Source organism: Crinia signifera, chromosome 9, assembly GCF_055691185.1.
Source record: "Crinia signifera chromosome 9, ASM5569118v1, whole genome shotgun sequence".
Lineage (NCBI taxonomy): Eukaryota > Metazoa > Chordata > Amphibia > Anura > Myobatrachidae > Crinia > Crinia signifera.
Genome location: NC_139225.1, coordinates 147,453,793 through 147,478,286, shown reverse-complemented (window position 1 = coordinate 147,478,286; position 24,494 = coordinate 147,453,793). Strand labels below are relative to the sequence as shown.

Here is a 24,494-nt window from a genome sequence, read left to right as displayed (position 1 = left end):
GTTTTTCATATTGGTAAATTTCCCCCTAAATGTGCGTTTTTTGTTCCCCTCTTCCAAACATAACCAACCCCAGGGTACTTGAGCCAGTCCTGGTTCTCCAAATACGGGGTTAAAAAATAGTGGTGATCCCCTGTATTTAAGAAACCAGCATGGGCTCTTGGACAGGTGCTGGTTCCAAAATACGGGGGACACCCAGTCTTTTTGTTCCCCGGTATTTTTAGAACCGAGACCGGTCCAAGAGCCCGGTGCTGGTTTTCTAAATACGGGGAGCCCCACATTATTCCCCTCTCCCCCTCCCCCCCCCCCCGTATTTGGGGAACCAGGACCGGCTCAATGAGCCCGTGGTTTGTATATTACACGTTTCTTCCAAATTTTACAACACTTTTTTGGGACAGAACCATGCACAGATCTCACTGTGCATAGTTCTGTCAAACTCGCCAGGCTGGACCGGGGCTATTTATTCTTTATTATTACTTTTTGGTAATGTTTAGGGTGCGTTTTGAAAAATTGCACCCTATTACATTTTCGATTTTGATGTTTTCTATGAGAAAACATCTGTATGTGATTTTGAATGTTTGATTTTTTCGATAGGTCAAAACGTGCAAATCTTACCGCAATGTTATTGTACGTGTGCAATTTTTGGAAAATGATAGATTTCACCCGTTTTTTGCCTAAAAATCGCACATTCCCAAAAGTCACATTTTTACTACATTTCGCCCCATGAATTTGTTGCCACATTTAAAGCATAAATTAGTTATTAGTCTATTTTTGCACTATGTAGTTGCCTCTTTAACTCACTAGAAAATACTCTAGCTTCTTACACTCGGAACCTATTACACAACCCCCCATAGAGTCACGTGTATTACGCTGTATTATAACTGTCAATTATTTAAAACTGTTCTATAAATTTACGTTTGTCAGATCATCGCACATTAATCGTTTTATACCTTATGTTTATTCCCACTCCTGTACAAACAGGACTCACTGTGACACACACATATAATCCATAGCTACCTGATAGCGATTATTGTACAGGCTCTGGACACCCCATGTGAATGGGGTACTGATAAAGGTGAGGAGAGTGAGCCGCCAGGACAAGGAGAACATGAAGTAGTAATGAACAACGCAGTTCACCAGCATTCTCAGAGTGATGTTCACATTCCCAGCAATAGAGCGGCTCACGAGCGCTGTGTCATGTGACAGCCGGGAATTGATGTCACCTGCAGGAGACCAATTACAGCATTGTAACGTACGCACCTAGACATGACAACTTTCCTATTTAACAAAGGTGAGTTTTAGTAATGGGGATGTAATACACATGTAGCAATGTGCTTATGAGGGTTCTGAGCGATGCTCAGCACACAGCGATCTGTCAGGGCCAGTGTTCTCCGGGGGAGCACTGTCCCTGACTGATTAATATCCGGAATGCTGGATATTAATCGCCAGGCAATAGCGACGCTCGGGGCCGCACATTTGGCCCTTATTCAGATCTGATCGCAGTACAAATTTGTTCTCAAGATGGGCAAAACCATGTGCACTGCAGGTGGGGCAGATGTAACATGTGCAGAGAGAGTTACATTTGGGTGGGGTGTGCTGAAACTGAAATCTAAATTGCAGTGTAAAAATAATGCAGTATTTACCCTGCACAAAAACAAAATAACTCGCACAAATCTACACACATGTTACATCTGCCCCACCTGCAGTGCACATGGTTTTACCCATTTTGAGAACAAATTTGTACTGCGTTCAGATCTGAATAAGGGCCATTGATCGCAGTAACCACATCAAAGGCACAACTCAGCCAGAGTTGCCGTTCCCACCATAGAAGCCCGTATTAAATTTATAACATGGGCTTCTATGGAGCCGCGCAAAGCCTATCAGGCATGGAGCTCCCCTGAAGCCCACTCCTGATTGGCTGACTGACGATACCGGGACCCCATTCCCCAACTCCCTCAGGGGCAGATTTATTAAGCTCGGTGAAGTGATAAACTGTCTGTTTTTTATCACCGGCCAATCAGCTCCTACCTGTGAAGTTACAGGCTTGGTTTGAAAAATGACAGGAAGGAGCTGATTGGCCGGTGATAAAAACAGACACTTTGGGGGAAATTTACTAATATGGATTCGTAAAAAATAGGTGTATTCGTAGGCAGAAATACACCTATTTTTTTACACATTTGTATTTTCGGGATTTACTATCCCAAAAATACAGCAATTCGTATTCCTAATGATGGGACATTCGTATTTGTATTTACAAATACGAATGTCTACACCATCGATAGAATACGACAGGAATCACCATTCAAAAGAATGGTGGTTCCTGATTTACTGAGCAGCCGTACTGATAATACGGCTGCTAATTGGTGTAAAACAGGCACGAAAATACGACAGGAAAATACACCCTGATTGTCCTGTCGTATTTGCTTTAAGCCTGCACGGATCAGTCAGATATAAGGTCCCGCGGCGAAAACATTCTCCCTACCGACCAGTCAGCCTGGCCAGGGGCCCTGGGGGAGTGGGGACCCCCCCAATAAAGGGGTCCCCCCCCTCCAGGACTTACCTGACCAGGCTGAAGCCTGGTGCTGTCCCCGGTGGCCCTGTGCGGTGGCCACCGGGCTGATTCTGTGTAAAAGAATAGATGAAAACCTATTGTTTAAAACTGTGGAACTATGAGTCCCATCAAGCCTCCCCCGCAAGCTGGGACTTGGAGAACCACAAGTCCCAGCCTGCGGGGCATTAAAGGGCCCGCTGGCACTTGTAGTTCCACAGTAATAAAAATAGTACAATAAACACACACTGACACAATGAAAATAAAAGTTTAATACATCCAGTACACACATACTGATACTTACCTATCTTGATCCCGTAGGTAGCCCTCTGTCCTGGTGTCCTGTGTCGTCCTCCAGGTCCATGTCGGCGGTCCGTGTCGTCCTCCAGGTCCATGGCGGTGTCCGGGTCCGAAGAAATCCATGGTGGACCTGTGGAAGAAAATCCAACTCGCCTAGGTCCTCCATGGAAGTTCTTCTGGCTTGATCCGATGTAGTCCAGGGCTTCTTCCTTCTTCTTCCATCTTCTTGCTTCTTCTTCAAGCTGCTGGCGACTCCAGCAAGCTCCCCGACTGTCAGAGACGCAGACATCCTTCCTCCTCGGCGTCTGTACTCAGAATGAATTCTGGCCAATCAGGAGCTGCCTAGCGGCCAATCAGGTCCTCTTCAGTCCAAGTAGCATCCAGGGTTAAAAAAAAAAAATAATTGAATACCTGGCTCCAGCAGACTGTGGGGTAGATTTATTAAGCTCGGTGAAGTGATAAAGGGGGAAATTTACTAATATGAAAAACCTAGTTTTTCGTATTAGTATTTTCCCTACGACTGTATACGAATGCAAAGTCGGCCAATAGAAATCATACTGAGAAGAGGTGGCAGAGATGTTTCATGTTCGGCGCCTCTTCTCAGTATGATTTCTATTGTCCGCCTAGTGGCCAATCAGGAGCCAAGAAAGTAGGCTCCTGATTGGCCAGAAATCATTCTGCGTAGAGGCGCAGAGGAGGAAACATCTCTGCGCCTCTCAGTTCTCAGCGGGGAGCTTGCCGGAGTCGCCGGTAGCTTGAAGAAGATGGAAGAAGCCTTGGACTACTTTGGATCAAGCCTGTAGAAGTGTAGAGCTTCCATGGAGGACCTGGGTGAGTTGGATTTCCTTCCACAGGTCCCCCATGGATTTCTTCGGACCCCGGACCGGACGCCGACGTCGACATCAAGATCGACATGCTGAAGAATGGCGACATGGATCCGGAACCAGGACAAGGCAACGGATCAAGACCCTGGGACCTACCTACGGGATCAAGATAGGTAAGTATCAGTTTGTGTGTAATGTATGTATTAAACTTTTATTTTTCATTGTGTCAGTGTGTATTTATTTAACTATTTTTTTTTTACTGTGGAACTACAAGACCCAGCGGGCCCTTTAATGCCCCACAGGCTGGGACTTGTGGTTCTCCAAGTCCCAGCTTGCAGGGGAGGCTTGCTGGGACTCATAGTTCCACAGTTTAAAACAATAGTTTATTCATCTTTTTTTTTACACTTAATCAGCTCGATGCCCACCGCCCAGGGGCATCGAGGACAGCACCAGGCTTCAGCCTGGTCAGGTAAGTCCTGGAGGGGGGGGATCCCTTTATTGGGGGGGTCCCCACTCCCCCAGGGCCCCTGGCCAGGCTGACTGGTCGGTAGGGATGAATGCTTTGGCCGGGGGGACTTGTATAATAAGTGTCCCCTGGCTGTGACATTACCCTGCTGGCTGGTTGAGCCTGGGGCTGGTTCTTAAAATACGGGGGACCCCTACTCATTTTGTCCCCCGTATTTTGGGAACCAGCCCCGGACCTGGAGCCTGGGGCTGGTTGTTAAAAATCAGGGAACTCTTATTTGTCGGGTTCCCTGATTTTTAATTACCGGCCCCGGCTCTTTCAGCCTGGTGCTGGTTACAGCTGTGGGGGGGACCCCACGCTGTTTTTTTTATTTATTTATTCTTCTATTTTTTTTACACTAAAGCCTGCACGGATCTGACTGATACGTGCAGGCTTCTGCCAAATACGACAGGACAATCAAGGTGTATTTTCCTGTCGTATTTTCGTGGCTGTTTTACACCAATTAGTAAATCAGGAGCCACCATTCTTTTGAATGGTGATTCCTGTCGTATTCTATCGATGGTGTAGACATTCATATTTGTAAATACAAATACGAATGTCCCATCATTAGGAATACGAATTGCTGTATTTTTGGGATAGTAAATCCCGAAAATACAAATGTGTAAAAAATAGGTGTATTTCTGCCTACGAATACACCTATTTTTTACGAATTCATATTAGTAAATTTCCCCCTCAGTAGCCAAATTCAGCCAAATTCGTCTGTAAATTTGCCGGGCACCGCGTCCCGGCCGTATATGACACCGAATGAGCAAGAATGGATGCATTCGTACCCATTCCATCATAGTAAATTTTCCCCCATAGCTTCTCCTTATTTATCAATCCCAGTGATAGCTTCCACTTGCAACTAAAAAAGCTGAATTGTCAATAAGGATCTTTATCCCGGCAGATTAGTAAATAGAACCCTAAATGGTGTATTAAATGTAGTACAGTCTAGTACCTGTTTTAGTAGTTTCAAAGAATACAATATCCTGTTTAATGAGAGCGTTAAAGAGATGCAGTCTCAGGCGTTGTGTGAGACGAGATATGGCGAACATGAAGCAGCCGCCTCGGCAGCCACCGGAGAGAGAGCTGGAGAGAGAGAGAGAGAGAGAGAGAGCGAGAGAGCGCGAGAGAGAGCGAGAGAGAGAGAGAGACATCAATATCCTTAGTGCTGTACGTATTGCTGAGTCTAGTCCCCTACCTCTGGTATGAGGCACAGAGCACCATTTGTGCCTCGTGCCTCTGTCCTTCCAATATTTTCACTTGGGAAATATGTCCATGAACAAGGGCACAGACACTAAAGGTGCGTACACACATACAGATTTTCTGTCTGATCTATCTGGTGGGAACAAAAACCTGGAAATGTATGGGAACAACTGACAATCTAAAAATTGTTCTCAAACACTTGAAAACAGACAGTGATCAGTCAGATAAATTATTTAATCGTTCTCATATAACAAATTTATCAAAAGCATATATATTTTTCTGTTTTCCTGCATTTGGGTGGAAATTTTTGATTGTCATATGCCCCCATACATTTCCAGGTTTTTGTTAGCACCAGATAGATCAGACAGAAATCTGTACGTGTGTTAAGGAAGAACAAAGAATCTTCATGTGTCATAGAGAATGAGGAATCTCATGCTGTACAAGATAATGAGATTTATGTCTTACCTGGTAAATCTCTTTCTTCGAGGACATCAGGGGCCACAGCGTTACAGTGGGTAGTAAGGAGATGGGAGAGCACCAGCACCCTAGAGGTTAAACTTGAACTGCCTCCCAGGCAGCCGGGTTCCACCCCTCCTCTACCCCGCCTCCAGGCCAGGAAGCTCAGTTTTTTAACAAGCCAAGGCAGGAGACAAGATAGAAGGAAGAGAAGCACCGCACAGAACACATTCTGAACATGTTAGTACCCTCAACCGAGGGATAATATAACATAATCATAACTTAACCGAAGTAAAGCAGGCACGGCAGGGAGGGATCCCTGTGGCCCCTGATGTCCTCGAAGTTAGAGATTTACCAGGTAAGACATAAATCTCATTTTCTCCTTCGGGAGACATCAGGGGCCACAGCGTTACAGTGGGACGTCCTAAAGCAGCTACCTATGGGTGGGGACGCGCCTGTGCCACAGCCAACACACTCTGGCCGAAGGCCGAGTCCTGGGAGGCAAACGTGTCAAAAGCGCAAAAACGCAAGACAGTAATGGCGGACGACCAAGTCGCCGCCCTGCAAATTTGCTCAACTTTAGCACTGCCTCTTACAGCCCAGGACACCTCCACAGACCTAACGGAATGTGCCTGAATCCCCGCCGGAACCGGGAGGGAGGTGTCCAAATATGCCTGCCAGAGCGACTCCAGCAGCAGTAGTTTGCGTAGAGGCGGGCCACCCTCTCATCCGAACACGATATAGTACAAAGAGAGAGAGAGAGTCTGACTAGTGCAACAGCCTAGAACGGTGCACATAGATGCGCCCCGGCCGAACAACGTCCAAGGAGGACCAAGCCGTAGTAACAACAGACTGTCCAAATGCCGGAACCATAATATCCTGGTTGATCTGAAAGCTGGACACCACCTAATGTAGGTGAGAAGTAACGGTAGGAAGAACCGCCAGGTTAGAACGAAAGACCAAGAATAAAGGACTTACGGGACAGAGCTGACGTGTCAGAGACTCCCCTGGCCAAATCTATCGCCACAAGAAAATGATCTTCCAGGCGAGTCAACACAGGTCCACCGACCGCAATGGCACAACAGGTGGGCCCTGAAGCCGACAGGATTAGAGAGATCCCCTGGGGCAACCGGGGTAACAAAGGGAGGCTGGATATGTAAGACACCCTGCAGGAATGTGCAGACATCCGTCGACAGGGCCACTCTGTACAAGGCCGAAATCTGAACCTTTAAAGATGAGAAATGCAACCCAGCCTCCAGACCCTTCTGCAAGAAGGGCAGAACCCTAGCCAGGCAGTAAGTCCCGGAATCTGAATCGTAGCATTCGCACCAGGAAAAGTAAGCCCTCCATATGCGATGGTACACCCCCGTCTAGAAAGGTTTCCTCGCCCTGTGCATAGTGGAGGTCACTCTTGAGTAAAACCCACTGGGCCTTTTACCCGGGAGGTCTCAAATGCCATCCCGTCAAAGCCAGGTGCCTCAAAGTCGAGAGAGAGAGGCGGACCCTGAGAGAGCCGGCCTGTGCCCAGGGGTAAGCGAATAGGAGGGGCTACTGACAAGGACTGCTGATCCGAACACCCGATTCATCTGGGCCAAGGTGTAGCAACCAGACTCATCGTGCCGCCCTCCGGCTTCAGTTTGCGATACATTCGCAAAAGGAGGAAAAGCGGCGGAAAGGCGCCATCAGTGTGTACGGCCACGGAGCGCCAGGGCATCTACCAGGCAAGCCCCCCTCTAAACCCGCACAGTGGTGGTTTGAGGGTATGGCGAGAGGCCATCAAGGCCACCTCGGTTGGGCCCCACCATTGTTCCATCATCTGAAACACCTCCCGATGGAGGGTCAAATCATCGGCATCCAGGGTCTGACGGCCAAGGAAGACCGCCACCCAATTCAGGACTACCGAGATAAGGATTGCTGAAAGAGCAGGGATCATCTTTGAAAGATGCAGGATGCTTCTGCCATAGTGGGCTAACAACGAGTGCCACCCTGGTGGTTAACCTAAGCCACCCTTGTAGCAATGTCCGACTGGACCTGCACCGGGCAACCCCTAAGTTAGGGTTCCGCCAGGCAGACTGCCCGGAAGATTGTCTTCAGTTTGAGGACGATGATGAAGAGCTGGGCCACCAGAGTGGTCCAGATACCATGGAACGACCTCTGGGAAGTGACCACCCTCCAAACATGGAGGGCTAGCATGCGTGGCTATGAGTGTCTACTAGTGGATCCAGTAGTGAGGTCCCGTCCCGGCGCCACCAGGAAAAGGGGGGTGGGGGGCCCTGCTGGGACAGGCGAACTTCTGGGCCCAGAAATTGTGATAGGGTCCCAACCCCCTGGAGAGTATCTTCCCCTGTACAGGGCGGGAATGGAACTGGGCCTATTCGGCCAATGCGATGGCCGATACCACCAACCCCAGGGCCCCCCTGCAGGCATGCACAGACACCCACCAGGGGGAGAAGAGATGTCTGATCCTGGACTGTAGAGCCAGATGGCAATCCCCCAGAAGGTATATCCTCTGCCGTATAGAATCTAAACCGGCCCTCATATCTGGCTCTGGCCCAAATAAGAAGGAACCCTTAAAGGGACTTTGAGTTTGGGCCTTCCAAAAGCGCAGACACCGGTCTGTGTGTGCAGCTATGGCTGAAGGTGACCCTCTGGAGGTGAGTGGTGTAATTTCCAGAGCCGCCACCCCCAGGTAAAGTGTCACGTGATGCTCAATAGAGGCAGCAGGGTTTTCTCTGGCCCCCCTTATGCAGCGTCCGCTGTGAGAGAAGTTGCTCACGCAACTAAGGCCTTAGCCACCCAAACAGATGCCTGGGGCAGGAGTGCGTCCACTTTAGGGACAGTCTCCCAGGGGACTATGTCCTCCTGTGGAACGGAGTAAAAGGAAGGGAAACTGCCGATGGCAAGCTAAACTTCCAGTTAGAAATCTCTAAACTAATGACCTTAGTCAAGTTCACTGATTTACAGAATAAACCCAGAATACACCTAGGGAGACTCCCAAAGGTATAGGCGGCTCAGCGGGGTCATTTAAGGTAAGGACCTAGTTGAGAGCCGAGACCAAGGTCGGTACTTCAAGACGAAGTGGGGGATTCACCTTATCACAGGCCCCCCTTCTTCCATACCGTCGTCGGCGGTCCCCTCTAGAGAATACTAATCCCAGGTGTCCTCCTTTGTTGCTGACGGAGGAGTGTGGATGACGGGGGTATCCGCCTCTAGCTGCGGGTACGGAGCGCTTGCACTGTGCGGAGAGCTACACCCGCCAAGGTTGGGGACGGCTTTTCTGGGGACCTTGTCCGGAGGCAGATAAGCACTCACCCATGGGATGATGCCAATCCAAGGCTGCAGGGGTGGTGCAGATAAGAACTTGTCTACTATCTGCACCGGCAACCCCAAGTAGTCTCCTGAGAGGAGGCTGTACCTGTGGGCATCGCCCACGCATTGTAGCAGCCTGTGCATAAGCCGTCCTGTACTAGTCTAATGCGGGCATAGGCCAGCATTACAGGATGTACAAGACATCAGCGCCAGAGCCCCAGTCACTGGGACTGGTGTCCCTGGAAGACGTTGCAGTATTATAGCACTGTGAACCGGCAGCTAAAGGCACAGCTCAGACAATGTACTACAAGTATAGAAGGCATACAATGCCATAGAATAGGCGGGTAGCCTATATGGTACCGCTACACAGTATTCTCTGACCAACAGAAATAGTGTTCAAGCTATACACAGTAAGCTGGTACTATGTACACCGTACCCGGAGTAAACCCACTCAAACACGGGGGGAACACACAAACTCTGCACAGCTAGAGTCATATTTGGGAAATGACCATAGCGCTATGAAGAAGCAACGTCAACCATCACACCATCACACCATCCGTGCTGCCCCTACAGTACGCAGTAAGCTACTAGGCACATATAGCAATCATTGCGGTTCTTTGCCTGTGTGGGGCGAGCTCGCTGCGCCTCAGGCAGCCTTTCTGACAGGCAGTGATAGTGTTACACAGTGCACAGCCAGCCTGTGATATACATACAATGCAGTGATATAGACAGTGCAGTGATATACAGTACATACAATAGACAGCTGCAGTGATATAGACCGGCAGTCTATACGGTACAGACAATGCCGTATGCATCTGAGCCAGCTTGTAATAGACATACAAAGCAGTGATATAGACATACAGTGCAGTTATATATATATACAGGTGCAGTAGATATACTGGCAGTCTATATGGTACAGACAACGCAGTCTGCATCTGACAGCCAGCTTGTATCTGACAGGCAGATAACTGCACAGTTTGGGTCATGTTGGGAATCGAACCCATGACCTCTGCACTGTGATGCAGCAATGCTAACCATTACACCATCCGCTCTGTCCTTTATGCTTCCGACAGGCAGTGATGGTGTTAATTCACAGGATACAATGTTGCACTTGGCTCTGCTGTGCCCAGTTTGAACTCTGTCTGCTCTGTATCCTGACTCCTGGAGGAGATTATTACAGGGGAGCCCAGGCAGTGAAGGAGTGGAACCCCAGACTGGCTTGATAAGCTCTCTGTGTCCCTCCACACATGTTAAGTCAGCATGACCTAACCAGCAATACATGGCCATATAGTACAGTGTAACACAGATTAAACTGACAGGCAGTTAAACTGTTAACAAACAATGCAGCATACAAGGGCAATGCAATTTATGGCACAAGGCTCCTCTCAGAGCACAGTACTGTACCGTGTCCCGAAGGAGGGGTACAGGGGGGACATGCCCAAATGACCTGGCAGTGAAGGAGTGGAACTTTTTAGTTTTTCACTTTCTGGAATGTATGGTTTTCGGAATAATTCGGATAACGGATACTCGGATACGGGATACTCAACCTGTAATACTTACCTATCTTCTTCCCGTAGGTAGCCCTGGTCCTGATGTCCTGCAGTCCTGTGTCGTTTTCTGGCTCCATGTCGACGTCGCTATCCATGTCGGCGATGGCGTCGGCGTCCGGAGTCCGCCGAAATCCATGGAGAAAGCTGTGGAAGGAAACCATACTCACCTGTCCCAGGGCGACGTAGTCCAGGGATGGGTCTTTGCAAGAAAAAAACCGACACGCGAAACCAGACGAACAGCAGAGAGCCGCACGGTGTTTGTGTACATCGTGCGGCTCCGCCTCCCGAATACCGCTATTGGCCGCCTTGCGGCCTAGCGGCCAATCAGGAGCAAGGAGCAAGGCGGCCAATAGCGGCATTCGGGAGGCGGAGCCGCACGATGTACACAAACACTGTGCGGCTCTCTGCTGTTCGTCTGGTTTCGCGTGTCGGTTTGTTTTTTTGCAAAGACCCATCCCTGGACTACGTCGCCCTGGGACAGGTGAGTATGGTTTCCTTCCATAGGTTCCCACATGGATTTCGTCGGACTCCGGACGCCGACGCCATCGCCGACATGGACAGTGACGTCGACATGGAGCCAGAAGACGACACAGGACTGCAGGACATCAGGACCAGGGCTACCTACGGGAAGAAGATAGGTAAGTATTAGTATGTGTGGGCTTTGGATGTATTAAAGTTTTATTTTAAATGTGTGTCAGTGTGTTTTATTTTACTATTTTTAATACTGTGGAACTACAAGACCCAGCGGGCCCTTTAATGCCCCGCAGGCTGGGACTTGTGGTTCTCCAAGTCCCAGCTTGCGGGGGAGGCTTGCTGGGACTCATAGTGCCCCAGTATTAGACAATAGATTATTCTTTTTTTTACACCACTATCAGCCCGGTGACCACAGCCCAGGGTCACCGGGGACAGCACCAGGCTTCAGCCTGGTCAGGTAAGTCCTGGAGGGGGGGGGACCCCTTCATTGGGGGGGTCCCCACTCCCACGGGGCCCCTGGCCAGGCAGACTGGTCGGTAGGGTTAATGTTTTGGCCGCGGGACCTTATATCATAAGTGTCCCCCGGCTGTGACATTACCCTGCTGGCTGGTTTGGCCTGGGGCTGGTTCTTAAAATACGGGGGACCCCTAGTCATTTTGTCCCCCGTATTTTGGGAACCAGCCCCGGACCTGGAGCCTGGGGCTTGTTGTTGTTAAAAATCGGGGAACCCCTATTTGTCGGGTTCCCTGATTTTTAATTACCGGCCCCGGCTCCTTCAGCCTGGTGCTGGTTACAGCTGTGGGGGGGACCCCACGCTGTTTTTTTTTTAAATTTATTTAATTTTCTATTTTTTTTTACACACTGCAGCCTGCACGGATCTGACTGATCCGTGCAGACTGCTAGAAATAATTCGTATTAGCGGCCGTATATATGTCCAGCTAATACGAATGGTTACACCATCGGAGGGTTACAAAGCAGTTGTATATGACTGCTTTGTACATTCCCCTCCGGAACACGACTTTGCATACGACTGAAACAGTCGTATGCAGTCGTAGGGGAAATACCACTACGAAAAACTAGGTTTTTCATATTGGTAAATTTCCCCCTATATTATGTATTTTTCAAATAAATCATGAAATGGTCTGTAGAGGAAACAGGACTGGGTCCTAGTAAGAATTGTGTGTGTACCCAACGGTAATGTTTTTGTATATCTATGCACTTAACTCTTACTAAGGTCACCAGTCCATTTTCTGTCTCTGCGTGTGAACGTATGTCCTACGTAGGGGTTGGAATTGTCTGTGTGATTGCACCGTCACTTTACCACATACACGCCGGTTACTGACCTTGTGACAGAAAAGGTGGCCATGAAAAATATAGCAAGCAGGAATTCCGTCTCCTTGTACTTGTTGGACAAGATGTCGATCACACGTCCCATGTAGTACGGGATCATCATTTCCACTGTAGAGGATAATAACGCGGAAAAATTACATTCTATAACTCCAATTATACAGTAGCTTATATATGTTTCAGCACATGGTACTTGTTTCCTAGCAGGGCGCCCAGATTTTCTACGTACGGCACCGTAGTGAAATCGGATCGCATCGCATCGTATGCCCTTAATGGCATCCAATCAGATGAGATCCAATTTATTATCTTATCCTATCTTTTTAATGGGCTAAGTCAGAGAATACATTAAAAAGATAGGATAAGATAAAAAAATCGTATGGCATACAATGAGATGGGATCCAATTTTTTTTATCTTATCCTATCTTTTTAATGGTGAAAGCGCCTAAATACATGTGGAGTGAGAATAGAATAGTGTGGCGAGCGCAGCGAGCCACCGAGCCCGAAGCGTGGCGAGCGCAGAGAGCCCCGCGAGGGGACGCGGATACCTTCACAGTTATACGCGTCCCCTCGCGGGCTTCCCAGGTGTCCATGGCGACGCGGACACCTGGGAAGCCCGCGAAGGGACGCGTTTACCTGTGAAGGTATCCGCGTCCCCTCGCGGGGCTCGCTGCGCTCGCCACGCTTCGGGCTCGGTGGCTCGCTGCGCTCGCCACACTATTCTATTCTCACTCCACGCCCTAGTGGATAGTAGGGCATGAAAAGGTCGGAGGACGCGTACCGCCGCCCCTCGCGGGCTCGCTGCGCTCGCCACGCTTCGGGTTCACGTTGATGGCGGGGTGGCGTCAACCGTGCTCGCCACGCTACGGGGTGGCGTGGATAGTGGGGGGCATCCTATCTTTCACATGTATTTAGGCGCTTTCACCATTAAAAAGATAGGATAAGATAAAAAAAATTGGATCCCATCTCATTGTATGCCATACGATTTTTTTATCTTATCCTATCTTTTTAATGTATTCTCTGACTTAGCCCATTAAAAAGATAGGATAAGATAATAAATTGGATCTCATCTGATTGGATGCCATTAAGGGCATACGATGCGATGCGATCCAATTTCCTTACCCTGAATAGCCCACTACGTAAATAGAGTAGTGGGCGCCCTGCTAGGAAACAAGTACCCAGCACATATAGATTTGTCCACATACATCTATCCTCCAAGCGATACCAGTCGCCTTATACATACCAAGAAAGCTCTGTAGCCCCAGGCATATTTTTGGGGACTTTTTACATGAATTAGGTTTTTATTTGCAAAACAAAAATAATAGGATGCACAAGCAGTTTCTGCTGATTAAACTGATATCCAGCCTGCCTATATTCAGTGTGTGAATATAGGCAGGCTGCATATCATTTTAATGATAAGCTTTTGCAAATAAGACCGATGTTAACTCGAAGGGCTGTTTAACACAAAAGGAGGCTAGATGTACGTGGACAGATCTGTACTTCACCTACATATCGACTGTACTGCATATATTCATGTAAATGATCTGTATACTGTATGGTGGGCATTGTTTCTGTCTTTGGTCAACCATGTGACTGTGATTGCCCACTTTATCTCTCTCCAAGCATTGGTAATAGAGAAAAGCGTAATAGCACAGTAACAGCCAGAATAAACAAACAAGACTATACGGCAAATATAATAATACAAAACATAACAGCACTTATGGAAAGTTGTGTATAACTCACAGGACAAGGCCACTGTCAGGAACGTGAAAGCCAGGGACAGGGGCAGCCAGTCCACTTTGGAATACTTCAGGAGCCTGATGAAATTCTTTCTGTCGCTCTGTTTTCCATTTGCATCTGGGGATGGAGTCTCCGCCGGGACAATGAGAGGTGACGCCAGGTCCCAGAAGACACATGAGAGGGACACGGGCAGGTGAAAGAGCAGGATGTGGGACAGATCGGAGTGGAACTCTGGAGCCTGAGAGGTGAGGAGGAACCTGAGGGTCTGGTACAGAGGTGGCACCAGGCAAAGGGTCAGAGTGTAGAGAAGAGCGGATGGCGTCCACCGTGGACAGGGCAGTTTAACAGCTATTGCGCCAAGCACGGGGGCTTTAATGAGGTGCGCCAACCACACGGTGCCCAGGAAATAAATGGGATAATATCTGTATATGAGACAGGCTGCTATATAGCTGAAGGACGAGTCCAGCAAGAAGACAGCGAGTGGGAAACATAAGGAGGCCATTGTGGAGGTGGAGGAGCACAGCGGTCGCTTCCGGAGAGCCTAAAACACATAACACGGACTTGTGAGCAGCCAGTGAGCTAATATAGTGCTATAAGTATCAGCATACAGGTAATGTAGCGTTATACACATACGTAATAATACAGAATAACGCAGCTGCTGTAAAGGAAATTCCTGCACTAAAGTGATGCAATAGGGGTAATTGGATGGTAATTTAGGGCCACATGCATTGGGCTGACCACTGAAGGTTGACACCTGAAATAGGACAACATGACTGATGTTGACAGGGTTGGCTGGTCGACACAAGTATTAGGTTGACATTGGGAAGGTCTACAGGCAAAAGGTCGACGTGAGTTTTTCACGTGTTTTTATGCCGAATGTCGGCATAGTCGACATGAACACCATCAAAGTGTGCCGTGACCCCTCGCTTCAGGCACGCTATTTTATTCTACCCCCACGCCAAAGCGGATTGTAGGGCATGAAATACCTGTCGGCACATGTCGGCTAAAAAACAAGTGAAAACCCCATGTCAACTTTTTGACTGTCGACCTTTCCATTGTCGGCCTAATGCTTGTGTCAACCATCCAACCCAGTCGACCTTAGCCATGTCGAGCTATTTCAGGTGTCGACACAATGTATGTCGACCGTGTGACCATATCCCAATTTAAGAGACGCCTTATGTGGTTTTGTTTCCCAAAGATCTTCTGGACAGTTCTGGAACATACTCAGAGATTTCTAATATTCTACTTTGGGACATTTTTATTATTATTTTTTACTTTATGAATTTTATGACATTTTGTGCAAAATAATTGTACAATACATCTAACATCAACATCTATAGAGTATATGTGGGCGACTCATGTCTGCGTCATGTGCCGTGGGAGTTGCAGCACACAGCGGCGGAGACAGGGAAGCCATCATTAGGGAGGGGGTAGGACAGGGTGGAGTCTGGGCAGAAGAAGTCCGGGTAGTAAAAACATCAGGGAGGGGGTAGGACAGGGTGGAGCGTGGGCAGAAGAAGCCCAGATAGTAAATACATCAGGGAGGGGGTAGGACAGGGTGGAGCGTGGGCAGAAGAAGTCCGGGTAGTAAATACATCAGAAAGGGGGTAGAACAGGGTGGAGTGTGGGCAGAAGAAGTCTGGGTAGTAAATACATCAGGGAGGAGGTAGGACAGGGTGGAGCGTGGGCAGAAGAAGTCCGGGTAGTAAATACATCAGGGAGGGGGTAGGACAGGGTGGAGCATGGGCAGAAGAAGCCCAGATAGTAAATACATCAGGGAGGGGGTAGGACAGGGTGGAGCGTGGGCAGAAGAAGTCCGGGTAGTAAATACATCAGAAAGGGGGTAGAACAGGGTGAAGTGTGGGCAGAAGAAGTCTGGGTAGTAAATACATCAGGGAGGGGGTAGGACAGGGTGGAGCATGGGCAGAAGAAGCCCAGATAGTAAATACATCAGGGAGGGGGTAGGACAGGGTGGAGCGTGGGCAGAAGAAGTCCAGGTAGTAAATACATCAGAAAGGGGGTAGAACAGGGTGAAGTGTGGGCAGAAGAAGTCTGGGTAGTAAATACATCAGGGAGGGGGTAGGACAGGGTGGAGCGTGGGCAGAAGAAGCCCAGATAGTAAATACATCAGGGAGGGGGTAGGACAAGGTGGAGCGTGGGCAGAAGAAGTCCGGGTAGTAAATACATCAGGGAGGGGGTAGGACAGGGTGGAGTCTGGGCAGAAGAAGTCCGGGTAGTAAATACATCAGGGAGGGGGTAGGACAGGGTGGAGCGTGGACAGAAGAAGCCCGGGTAGTAAATACATCAGGGAGGTGGTAGGACAGGGTGGAGCATGGACAGAAGAAGTCCGGATAGTAAATACATCAGGGAGGGGGAAGAACAGGGTGGAGTCTGGGCAGAAGAAGTCCGGGTAGTAAATACATCAGGGAGGGGGTAGGACAGGGTGGAGCGTGGGCAGAAGAAGTCCGGATAGTAAATACATCAAAGAGGGGTAGGACAGGGTGGAGCGTGGGCAGAAGAAGTCCGGGTAGTAAATACATCAGGGAGGGGGTAGGACAGGGTGGAGCTTGGGCAGAAGAAGTCTGGGTATTAAATACATCAGGGAGGGGGTAGGACAGGGTGGAGCATGGACAGAAGAAGTCCGGATAGTAAATACATCAGGGAGGGGGTAGGACAGGGTGGAGCGTGGACAGAAGAAGTCCGGATAGTAAATACATCAGGGAGGGGGTAGGACAGGGTGGAGTGTGGGCAGAAGAAGTCCGGGTAGTAAATACATCAGGGAGGGGGTTGGACAGGGTGGAATCGGGGGTGGGGTGTAGGACAGAGTGGAGCATGGGCAGGAGAAGTCTGGGTATACATCAGGGAGGTGGTAGGACAGGGTGGAGCATGGGCAGAAGAAGTCCGGGTAGTAAATACATCAGGAAGAGGGTAGGACAGATCGGAGTCTGGGTAGGGATCTGTGACTGCGGAGAGAAGCCCAATAGCTTCTATAGGGTATCGCCAGCAATAGTATTAGTGGCAAATATGTCATGAGAAATGTGCTCATAAGTCTCTTGCATGATTGTAACATCTGGTCCTATGTGAGATGGGAGCTAATATAAGGACTGTACACCTGGACCTGACAGCTCACGTTACATATAACTAGAGATGTGCGGGCTCGGATTCCTCAGATCCGAGCCAGCACGGACGTCATCAATCCGGGCCCGGATACGAGCAGCGCTCGGCGCTTCCCGCCTTACTCGAATCCGGGCGCACGGGCAAAACGTCATCGCCCGGCGTCGGATTCTCGCGAGATCACGGAACCCTTAAATTCCGCAACCTCGCGCCGCCATCTTCACTCCAATCTCGGAGAAGGGAAGGGAAGGGTGTGCTGCTGCTGTGTGTGGTCTCTGCTGGGGCCTGTGCTGCTGTGTACTGTGTCTCTGCTTAGTGATCAAGACATCACCATTGCAAGGATGACTGGTGCTGTGTTCTGTCTCTCCTTTGTGCTGGGGCCTGCCTCTGCTGAGTCTGCTCCTGTATAGTCAGTCACAGTGTGATAGTGGCACTGGTGCTGCTAGTGCCACTGCCTGCCCTGCACTGCCTAGTGTCTGCTGCAGTCTGTTGCCACTGGCTAGTGCCTACCAGTACCTATTGCAGTATATAATTCCAGTGTGCTGTTGCCCCTGGCTATCAGTACCTATCACAGTATATAATTCCAGTTTGCTGTTGCCACTGGCAGTGGCTACCAGTATTTTATTTATTGCAGTATATAATTCTAGTCTGCTGTTGCCACTGGCTACCAGTATTTATCTCAGTATATAATTCCAGTCTGCTGTTGCCGCTGGCTACCAGTATTATTTATCACAGTATATAAAAATCCAGTCTGCTGTTTCCACTGGCTACCAGTATTTATCGCAGTATATAATTCCAGTCTGCTGTTGCCGCTGGCTACCAGTATTATTTATCACAGTATATAAAAATCCAGTCTGCTGTTTCCACTGGCTACCAGTATTTATCGCAGTATATAATTCCAGTCTGTTGCCACTGGCTACCAGTATTTATTGCAGTATATAATTCCAATCTGCTGTTTCCACTGGCTACCAGTACTATCAGTCCAGGGGTGCCCACATGTGTGCTGTATCCATCCAGGGGTGCCCACATGTGTGATGTATTTGTCCAGGGGTGCCCCCATGTGTCCTGTATCAGTCCTGGGGTGCCCGCATGTGTGCCGTATAATTCCAGGGGTGCCCCATGTGTCCCATATATGTGCCCTTTTTTTAATGAAAATAAAATTAAGGTGTTTTTTTATTTTTTTACTGCAAGGGCTGTTAAATGCGCTGCAGTCCAGGGGTGAGCCAAGAGTTCTGTATAATTCTTGGGGTGTTGCTAAGTAAGGTGTGCTGCTCTTTTTTATAATTAAAAGAATACACATTTTTATTTTTACTGCAGGAATTTGTCTGCCGTATAATTCCATGCCTGCCGCCATGTGTGCCGTAACAGTCCAGGGGTGCCGCCATCTGTGCCGTATAATTCCATGTGTGCTGTATCAGGTCAGGGGTGCCACCATCTGTGCCGTATAATTCCTGGGGTAAGCCAAGTCTGCCGTATAATTCATGGGGTGCTGCCAAGTGTGCTGTATTAGTCCAGGGGTGATGCTAAGCGTGCCATATCAGTCCAGGGGTGATGCTAGGTGTGCCGTATCAGACTAGGGGGGATGCTAAGTGTGCCATATCAGTCCAGGGGTGATGCTAAATGTGCCGTATCAGTCCAGGAGTGATGCTACCTGTGCCATATCAGTCCAGGGGTGATGCTAGGTGTGCCATATCAGACTAGGGGGGATGCTAAGTGTGCCATATCAGTCCAGGGGTGATGCTAAATGTGCCGTATCAGTCCAAGGGTGATGCTACCTGTGCCATATCAGTCCAGGGGTAATTCTAGGTGTGCAGTATCAGCCTAGAGGGTATGCTAAGTGTGCCATATCAGTCTAGTGTTTGTGCCGCACACTTGTGTGGCTTATCATAGTTATCCAGCTACCTCGGTGCAACCTTTTGCCCTAAAAACAATATTGTAAGGTGTGAGCTGTTCAGAATAGACTGTAAAATGAGTGGAAATGAATGTTATTGAGGTTAATATAGCGTAGGAGCAAAAAAAAAAAAAAAAATTCTGCGATTTTAGCAGTTTTTATGCTTTTTTAACAAAAAAATCAGAACCCAAAACCCAAGAAATCCAAACACAAAACACTAATGCCCCTTTCAGACCGCACTTTTAAAACGGTAAATTGCCGTTTTTTTACCGTTTTAAAACGGTAATGTGTGCGGTCTGAAAGGTCCAGTCCCACTTAACCGGTTAGAAAATGCCGTTTTTTCTAACCGGTTAAAATGCAGGGTCCTACCCGTTTCTGAACCGGTATTTTAGCGCAAAAATCGGCTCAGAAACGGTATTTAGGACCCAGCCAATGAGCTGGGTCCTAAATTCAGCACAGTGAATACTTAATGAGCGCTTATTAAGTATTCACAGCACTGGAGCCCCCCCCCGCGTGTCGACACCCCCCGCGCGCGTGTCGACGCCCCCCTGCGTGTCGACCCCCCCGCGCGTGTCGGCGCCCCCCCCCCCCCCCCCGTGTCGACTTACCCCGTGCCGGTATCTCCGTTGTGGTTCCCGGCACTGCAGCTCAGTATGCTCGGAAAGCACTTATGAAAAAAGTGTCTTTCAGAAAATGGCTGCCCCCCATACGGAAGACAGTTTTTTTAAACAGGGTTTCCTATGGGGCAGCCATTTTCTGGAAGACACTTTTTTCATAAGTGCTTTCCGAGCATACTGAGCTGCAGTCCACAACGGAGGTACCGACACGGGGTAAGTCGACACGGGGGGGGGGGGGCGCCGACACGCGGGGTGGGGGGGCGTCGACACGTGCGGGGGCGTCGACATGCGCGGGGGCGTCGACATGCGCGGGGGGCGTCGACATGCTCTCGGTCGACACGCGAGGGGGGGGGGGGGAGCTGCACGGAGGGGAGGGCTGAAGGCTGCACTGGCTTTGACCCTGTATTTGGAAAGTTTCCAAAAACGGGTCTGCCAGTGTCAAAAAATCGGCACTTAAACGGTAATATACCGTTTAAGTGCTGCGGTGTGAAAGGGGTTTTATCTGGCAGACCCGTTTTTGGAAACGTTTCCAAATACAGGGTCAAAGCCAGTTATGCGGTCTGAAAGCAGCATTAGGAGGTGTTTTGGCAAAACCCATTAGAACCCAAAACCTCAAGGTAATCAGAACCCAAAACCCGAAAAGTGGCCGGTGCACATCTCTACATATAACACAGGCGTGACCATTAAGCTTATGTTACATACAGGAAATGTTTTCCATTCTCAGTAAAGTGGCGTTATAGCGCCGGGGAGACGGGAGCAACACCATGATCTTGCGCCAACCTTGGGCTCCATAGAGGTGCACAGAGAGCGATGTTGGGGTCCGGTGACGTGCAGGGGATGTGCAGAGCCAAACATCGCAGTCACACATCACCGATAATTGAATTCCTCACTAGAACATGCTACAAAGGGATCCCAGTTATTCCCCATTATCAGTGTGCGTGCTGAAGCTCAGCTTATAAATGGCCACCAGTCCTGTGATACGACTTTTATAATCAGCCATTTTATGTCATTATTTCTAACAAGTCTCTAACATGTCCGACAGCAGCAGCTGAAGGGAAATTGAAAGCTGTGTACAAGCCACAAGCTGGAGCAGCGCCAGCGTCAGTTATAACCCCGGCAATAATAGCTTTCCTCACATACTTCTGCAATGATAACAGCAGCAACAGATGTAGAACACAAAGCATGGGGGGGGGGGGGGGGGAGCGGGGCAGGAGAGATGGTGTACAGCAGCTGAGGGGGGGGGGGGGTAATAACAGCAGTAACAGATGTAGAACACAAAGCATGGGGGGGGGAGCGGGGCAGGAGAGATGGTGTACAGCAGCTGAGGGGGGGGGGGGTAATAACAGCATTAACAGATGTAGAACACAAAGCATGGGGGGGGGGGGGCAGGAGAGAGGGTGTACGGCAGCTGAGGGGGGGTAATAACAACAGTAACAGAAGCAGGGAAGCGCAATCTGCCTGATTTAACCCCTCGGGTGGTATGCCCGGAAACCACTAATATAGAATAAGTGCGCGCAAGTGCTGTCCAGGTGTGCACTGCTGGCGTACCACCTCTAGAGCCCCCTTCGTCACCCCCTCCCCCCCCATCACCTCTGTTCAGGCGATCTTATGCCGGAGCTCCCCTGACCCCTGCCGTCAGCTGCCGTTCACTTTACAGCAGTGACATAGGTGGGAGGCTCGGGGATGTCCGGGGCGGCTCGCGGGGACCCGATAGCGCTCAGGAGACATCCCTGAGCCTGCCGCCTGTGGTAACTGCTGTGACTGGCGGCTGGGGCTGCGGCGGCAGGGGAGCTCAGCCTCCGGCGTACATACGCCGGAGCGAAGGTGAGGGGGGCTCCTAAGATCTGTGGTGGGTTTTGCTGGGGCAGGTTTGTCCTGCCCCAGCAAAACCCACCACTCAAGGGGTTAAAGTTGTACACTGCGGTCGATGTTTATGCAAGTTTAGGGATGGCCAAAAAAATTATTCAAAATCATCAATGGTTTATGACCGATGTAGAATAGTTTTGCCATCGGTGGGGGCAAACCAGATGGTTTATTTCATAGGAGGCATAGTCCCGCCCCCGACACCTGTAAAGCCCCGTCCCCAGGTTCTGATTGACCTACGGGCCAGTCAGTCAAATAAAAGGGATGGCCATCGATAGTTAAAACCATCAATGGTCATACATCACATAGTAAGCTAGCACCGATGGTCATTTGCACCATTACCATCGATGGCAACCATCAATTGCAATAATGTTTATAGCCATCCCTACATAAGTTGCAGATTATCAAAAGGGGAGACACCAAAGTGACAGGAGCCGGGTGCTGCAGTGTGATACTCTCTTATGTGTGATGCAGCACTTGGTTCCCGTTACCGCTGAGGATGCTGGCCACACCCCCGGAGTGACAATAACCATTGGCCCAGGTCACCTACATGAGCATCATTCAATAATAATAAGAAAACAGCGCTGCCATGATATAATATTACGCTCCAGTACTTATGGGGTGTGCGGCCAGTATATGGAGGGGTGGGGTACCTATGCATGTCGCGGGAAGCGGGGGGGTATGGCCAGTGTATGGAGGGGTAGGGAACCTATGCATGCTGCGGGAAGGGTGTGGCCAGTGTATGGAGGAGCGGGTAACATATACATGCTGCGGGAAGCGGGGGGGGGGGGGGGTATGGCCAGTGTATGGAGGGGTAGGGAACCTATGCATGCTGCGGGAAGGGTGTGGCCAGTGTATGGAGGAGCGGGAAACATATACATGCTGCGGGGGGGGGGGGTATGGCCAGTGTAAGGAGGGGTGGCGAACCAATGTATGCAGTGGCAGTGGGCATGGCCAGTGTATGGAGGGGTGGGGAACCTATGCATGCTGCAGGAAGCGGGGGGTATGGCCAGTGTATGGAGGGTGTGGAACCTATGCATGCTGTTGGAGTGGGTATGGCCAGTGTATGGAAGGGTGGGGAACCAGTGCATGCAGCGACAGTGGGTATGGCCAGTGTATGGAGGGGTGCATGCTGTGGGAGGGGGTGTGCCCAGTGTATGGGGGTATTACTGTGTGTCCTATGAATTGCTGTATTACTGTGTGTTCTATGAATTGGGGTAATACTGGACATGGCAATAACCCGGGTGCGGTCTGAAATCGGTATTATTTGCATTATTAGCTACTAGTTAACATCCTGACAAAAGGACGGCTTCTGCAATGTACTTTCACTTTAAGCTGTGACAGTTTTACTGTCAGTTTGAGCTGTGACCGTTTTTACTGTGTTTGAGCTGTGACAGTTTTTAGCCCCATCCCCAGTCCCTACCTGCTCCTACCTCAAATCGGTCTACCTAATAACAGTAATAATAATAATAATAATAATAATAAGGTACTTGTTTCCTAGCACGGCGCCCATCGCATCGCATACCATAAGGCGATGGTATGCGATGCAATGTTACGCGATGGCAGCCGATGTTAAACAATTTTAAATTGTATACCATCGCATTGTATGCCATATACAATGGTATACGATTTAAAATTGTATAAGCACCGTAATGGGTGTTTTCAATGTGAAATGTGCCCCCTATAAGATAATTAATTGTATGAGCACCGTAATTGGTGCTTACAATGTTAAAAGCACCCCCACGCCACCCGTGCTATCAACGCTAACCCGAAGCGTGGCGAGCACAGCGAGCCCACGAGGGGCGGCGGTACGCGTCCTCCGACCTTTTCATACCCCCACTACCCACGTTGGTGTGGAGTTGATTTTAGATAGTGTGGCGAGCGCAGCGCGCCCCGCGTGGGGACGCAGAATACATGTAAAGTAATACGCGTCCCTCGCTGCGCTCGCCACGCTTCGGGCTCGGTGGCTCATTGCGCTCACCACACTATATAAAATCAAATCCACGCCGACGTGGATAGTGGGGGTATAAAAAGGTCGGAGGACACTTACCGCCGCCGCTCGCCACGCTTCGGGTTGGCATTGATAGTGGGGGTGCATTTAACATTGTAAGCACCCATTAGGGTGCTTATACAGTTAAAAATCGTATAGGGGCTTATACAATTTAAAATCGCATCGCATCGCATGCGGGCATATGGCATAGGATACAACTTAATATCGTGGGCGCCGTGCTAGGAAACAACTACCAATAATAATAATAATTATCTCCAGCGTAACAAAATGTAGAATAAAATGTTTTGTCAGCTCGGAGGTAACGTGGCATCGTCACGGTGACATAAAACAGGTACTGCTATATGACATTATAAGACATATTCGGAATGTTTCGTGTTTTTAAATTAAACAACGTTCCTTTATCACAGTAATATCAGCATTGTGTTAGTAATACACGAGTTTATCACAGCCAGTCCTCATATGTCCTAAATCACACAGGAGGTGAGGTGTGAGGATGACGAATTTGTTTTTTTCTGGACTGTATATGACTACAGCATGTACAGTACATAGGGGGAAACTTCATCTCTTTTAACTCTTTGAAGTTATCCGCTACACCAAGCACATACAGTAACTCTGCCATGCTGGGACTTGTAGTTCCACAGAACTGCAGGTTCGCATATTGCCTGTGATATTTTTTTTACTTTAACTTTAGAACAAATTGCAAACTACCCCCCCCCCCCCCCCAACCACACCCCTGGTAGTCATC

General features: G+C 49.2%; 1 protein-coding gene across 5 annotated transcripts in view; it reads right to left on the bottom strand.

The window, feature by feature from the left end:
* The window catches only part of LOC146036265 (antigen peptide transporter 2-like), a 52,083-nt gene that overhangs the window by 24,286 nt on the left and 3,303 nt on the right, over window positions 1-24,494 (bottom strand). For all 5 annotated transcript variants that reach the window (XM_083160156.1, XM_083160157.1, XM_083160155.1 and 2 more), the window contains exons 2-5: window positions 14,257-14,794; window positions 12,513-12,627; window positions 5,133-5,263; window positions 1,015-1,220 (exon numbers count right to left, since the gene is read on the bottom strand). In XM_083160156.1, coding sequence (XP_083016282.1) covers window positions 1,015-1,220; window positions 5,133-5,263; window positions 12,513-12,627; window positions 14,257-14,755 — 951 coding nt within the window. In that variant the 5' untranslated portion in view covers window positions 14,756-14,794. The remainder of the gene's footprint in view (window positions 1-1,014; window positions 1,221-5,132; window positions 5,264-12,512; window positions 12,628-14,256; window positions 14,795-24,494) is intronic.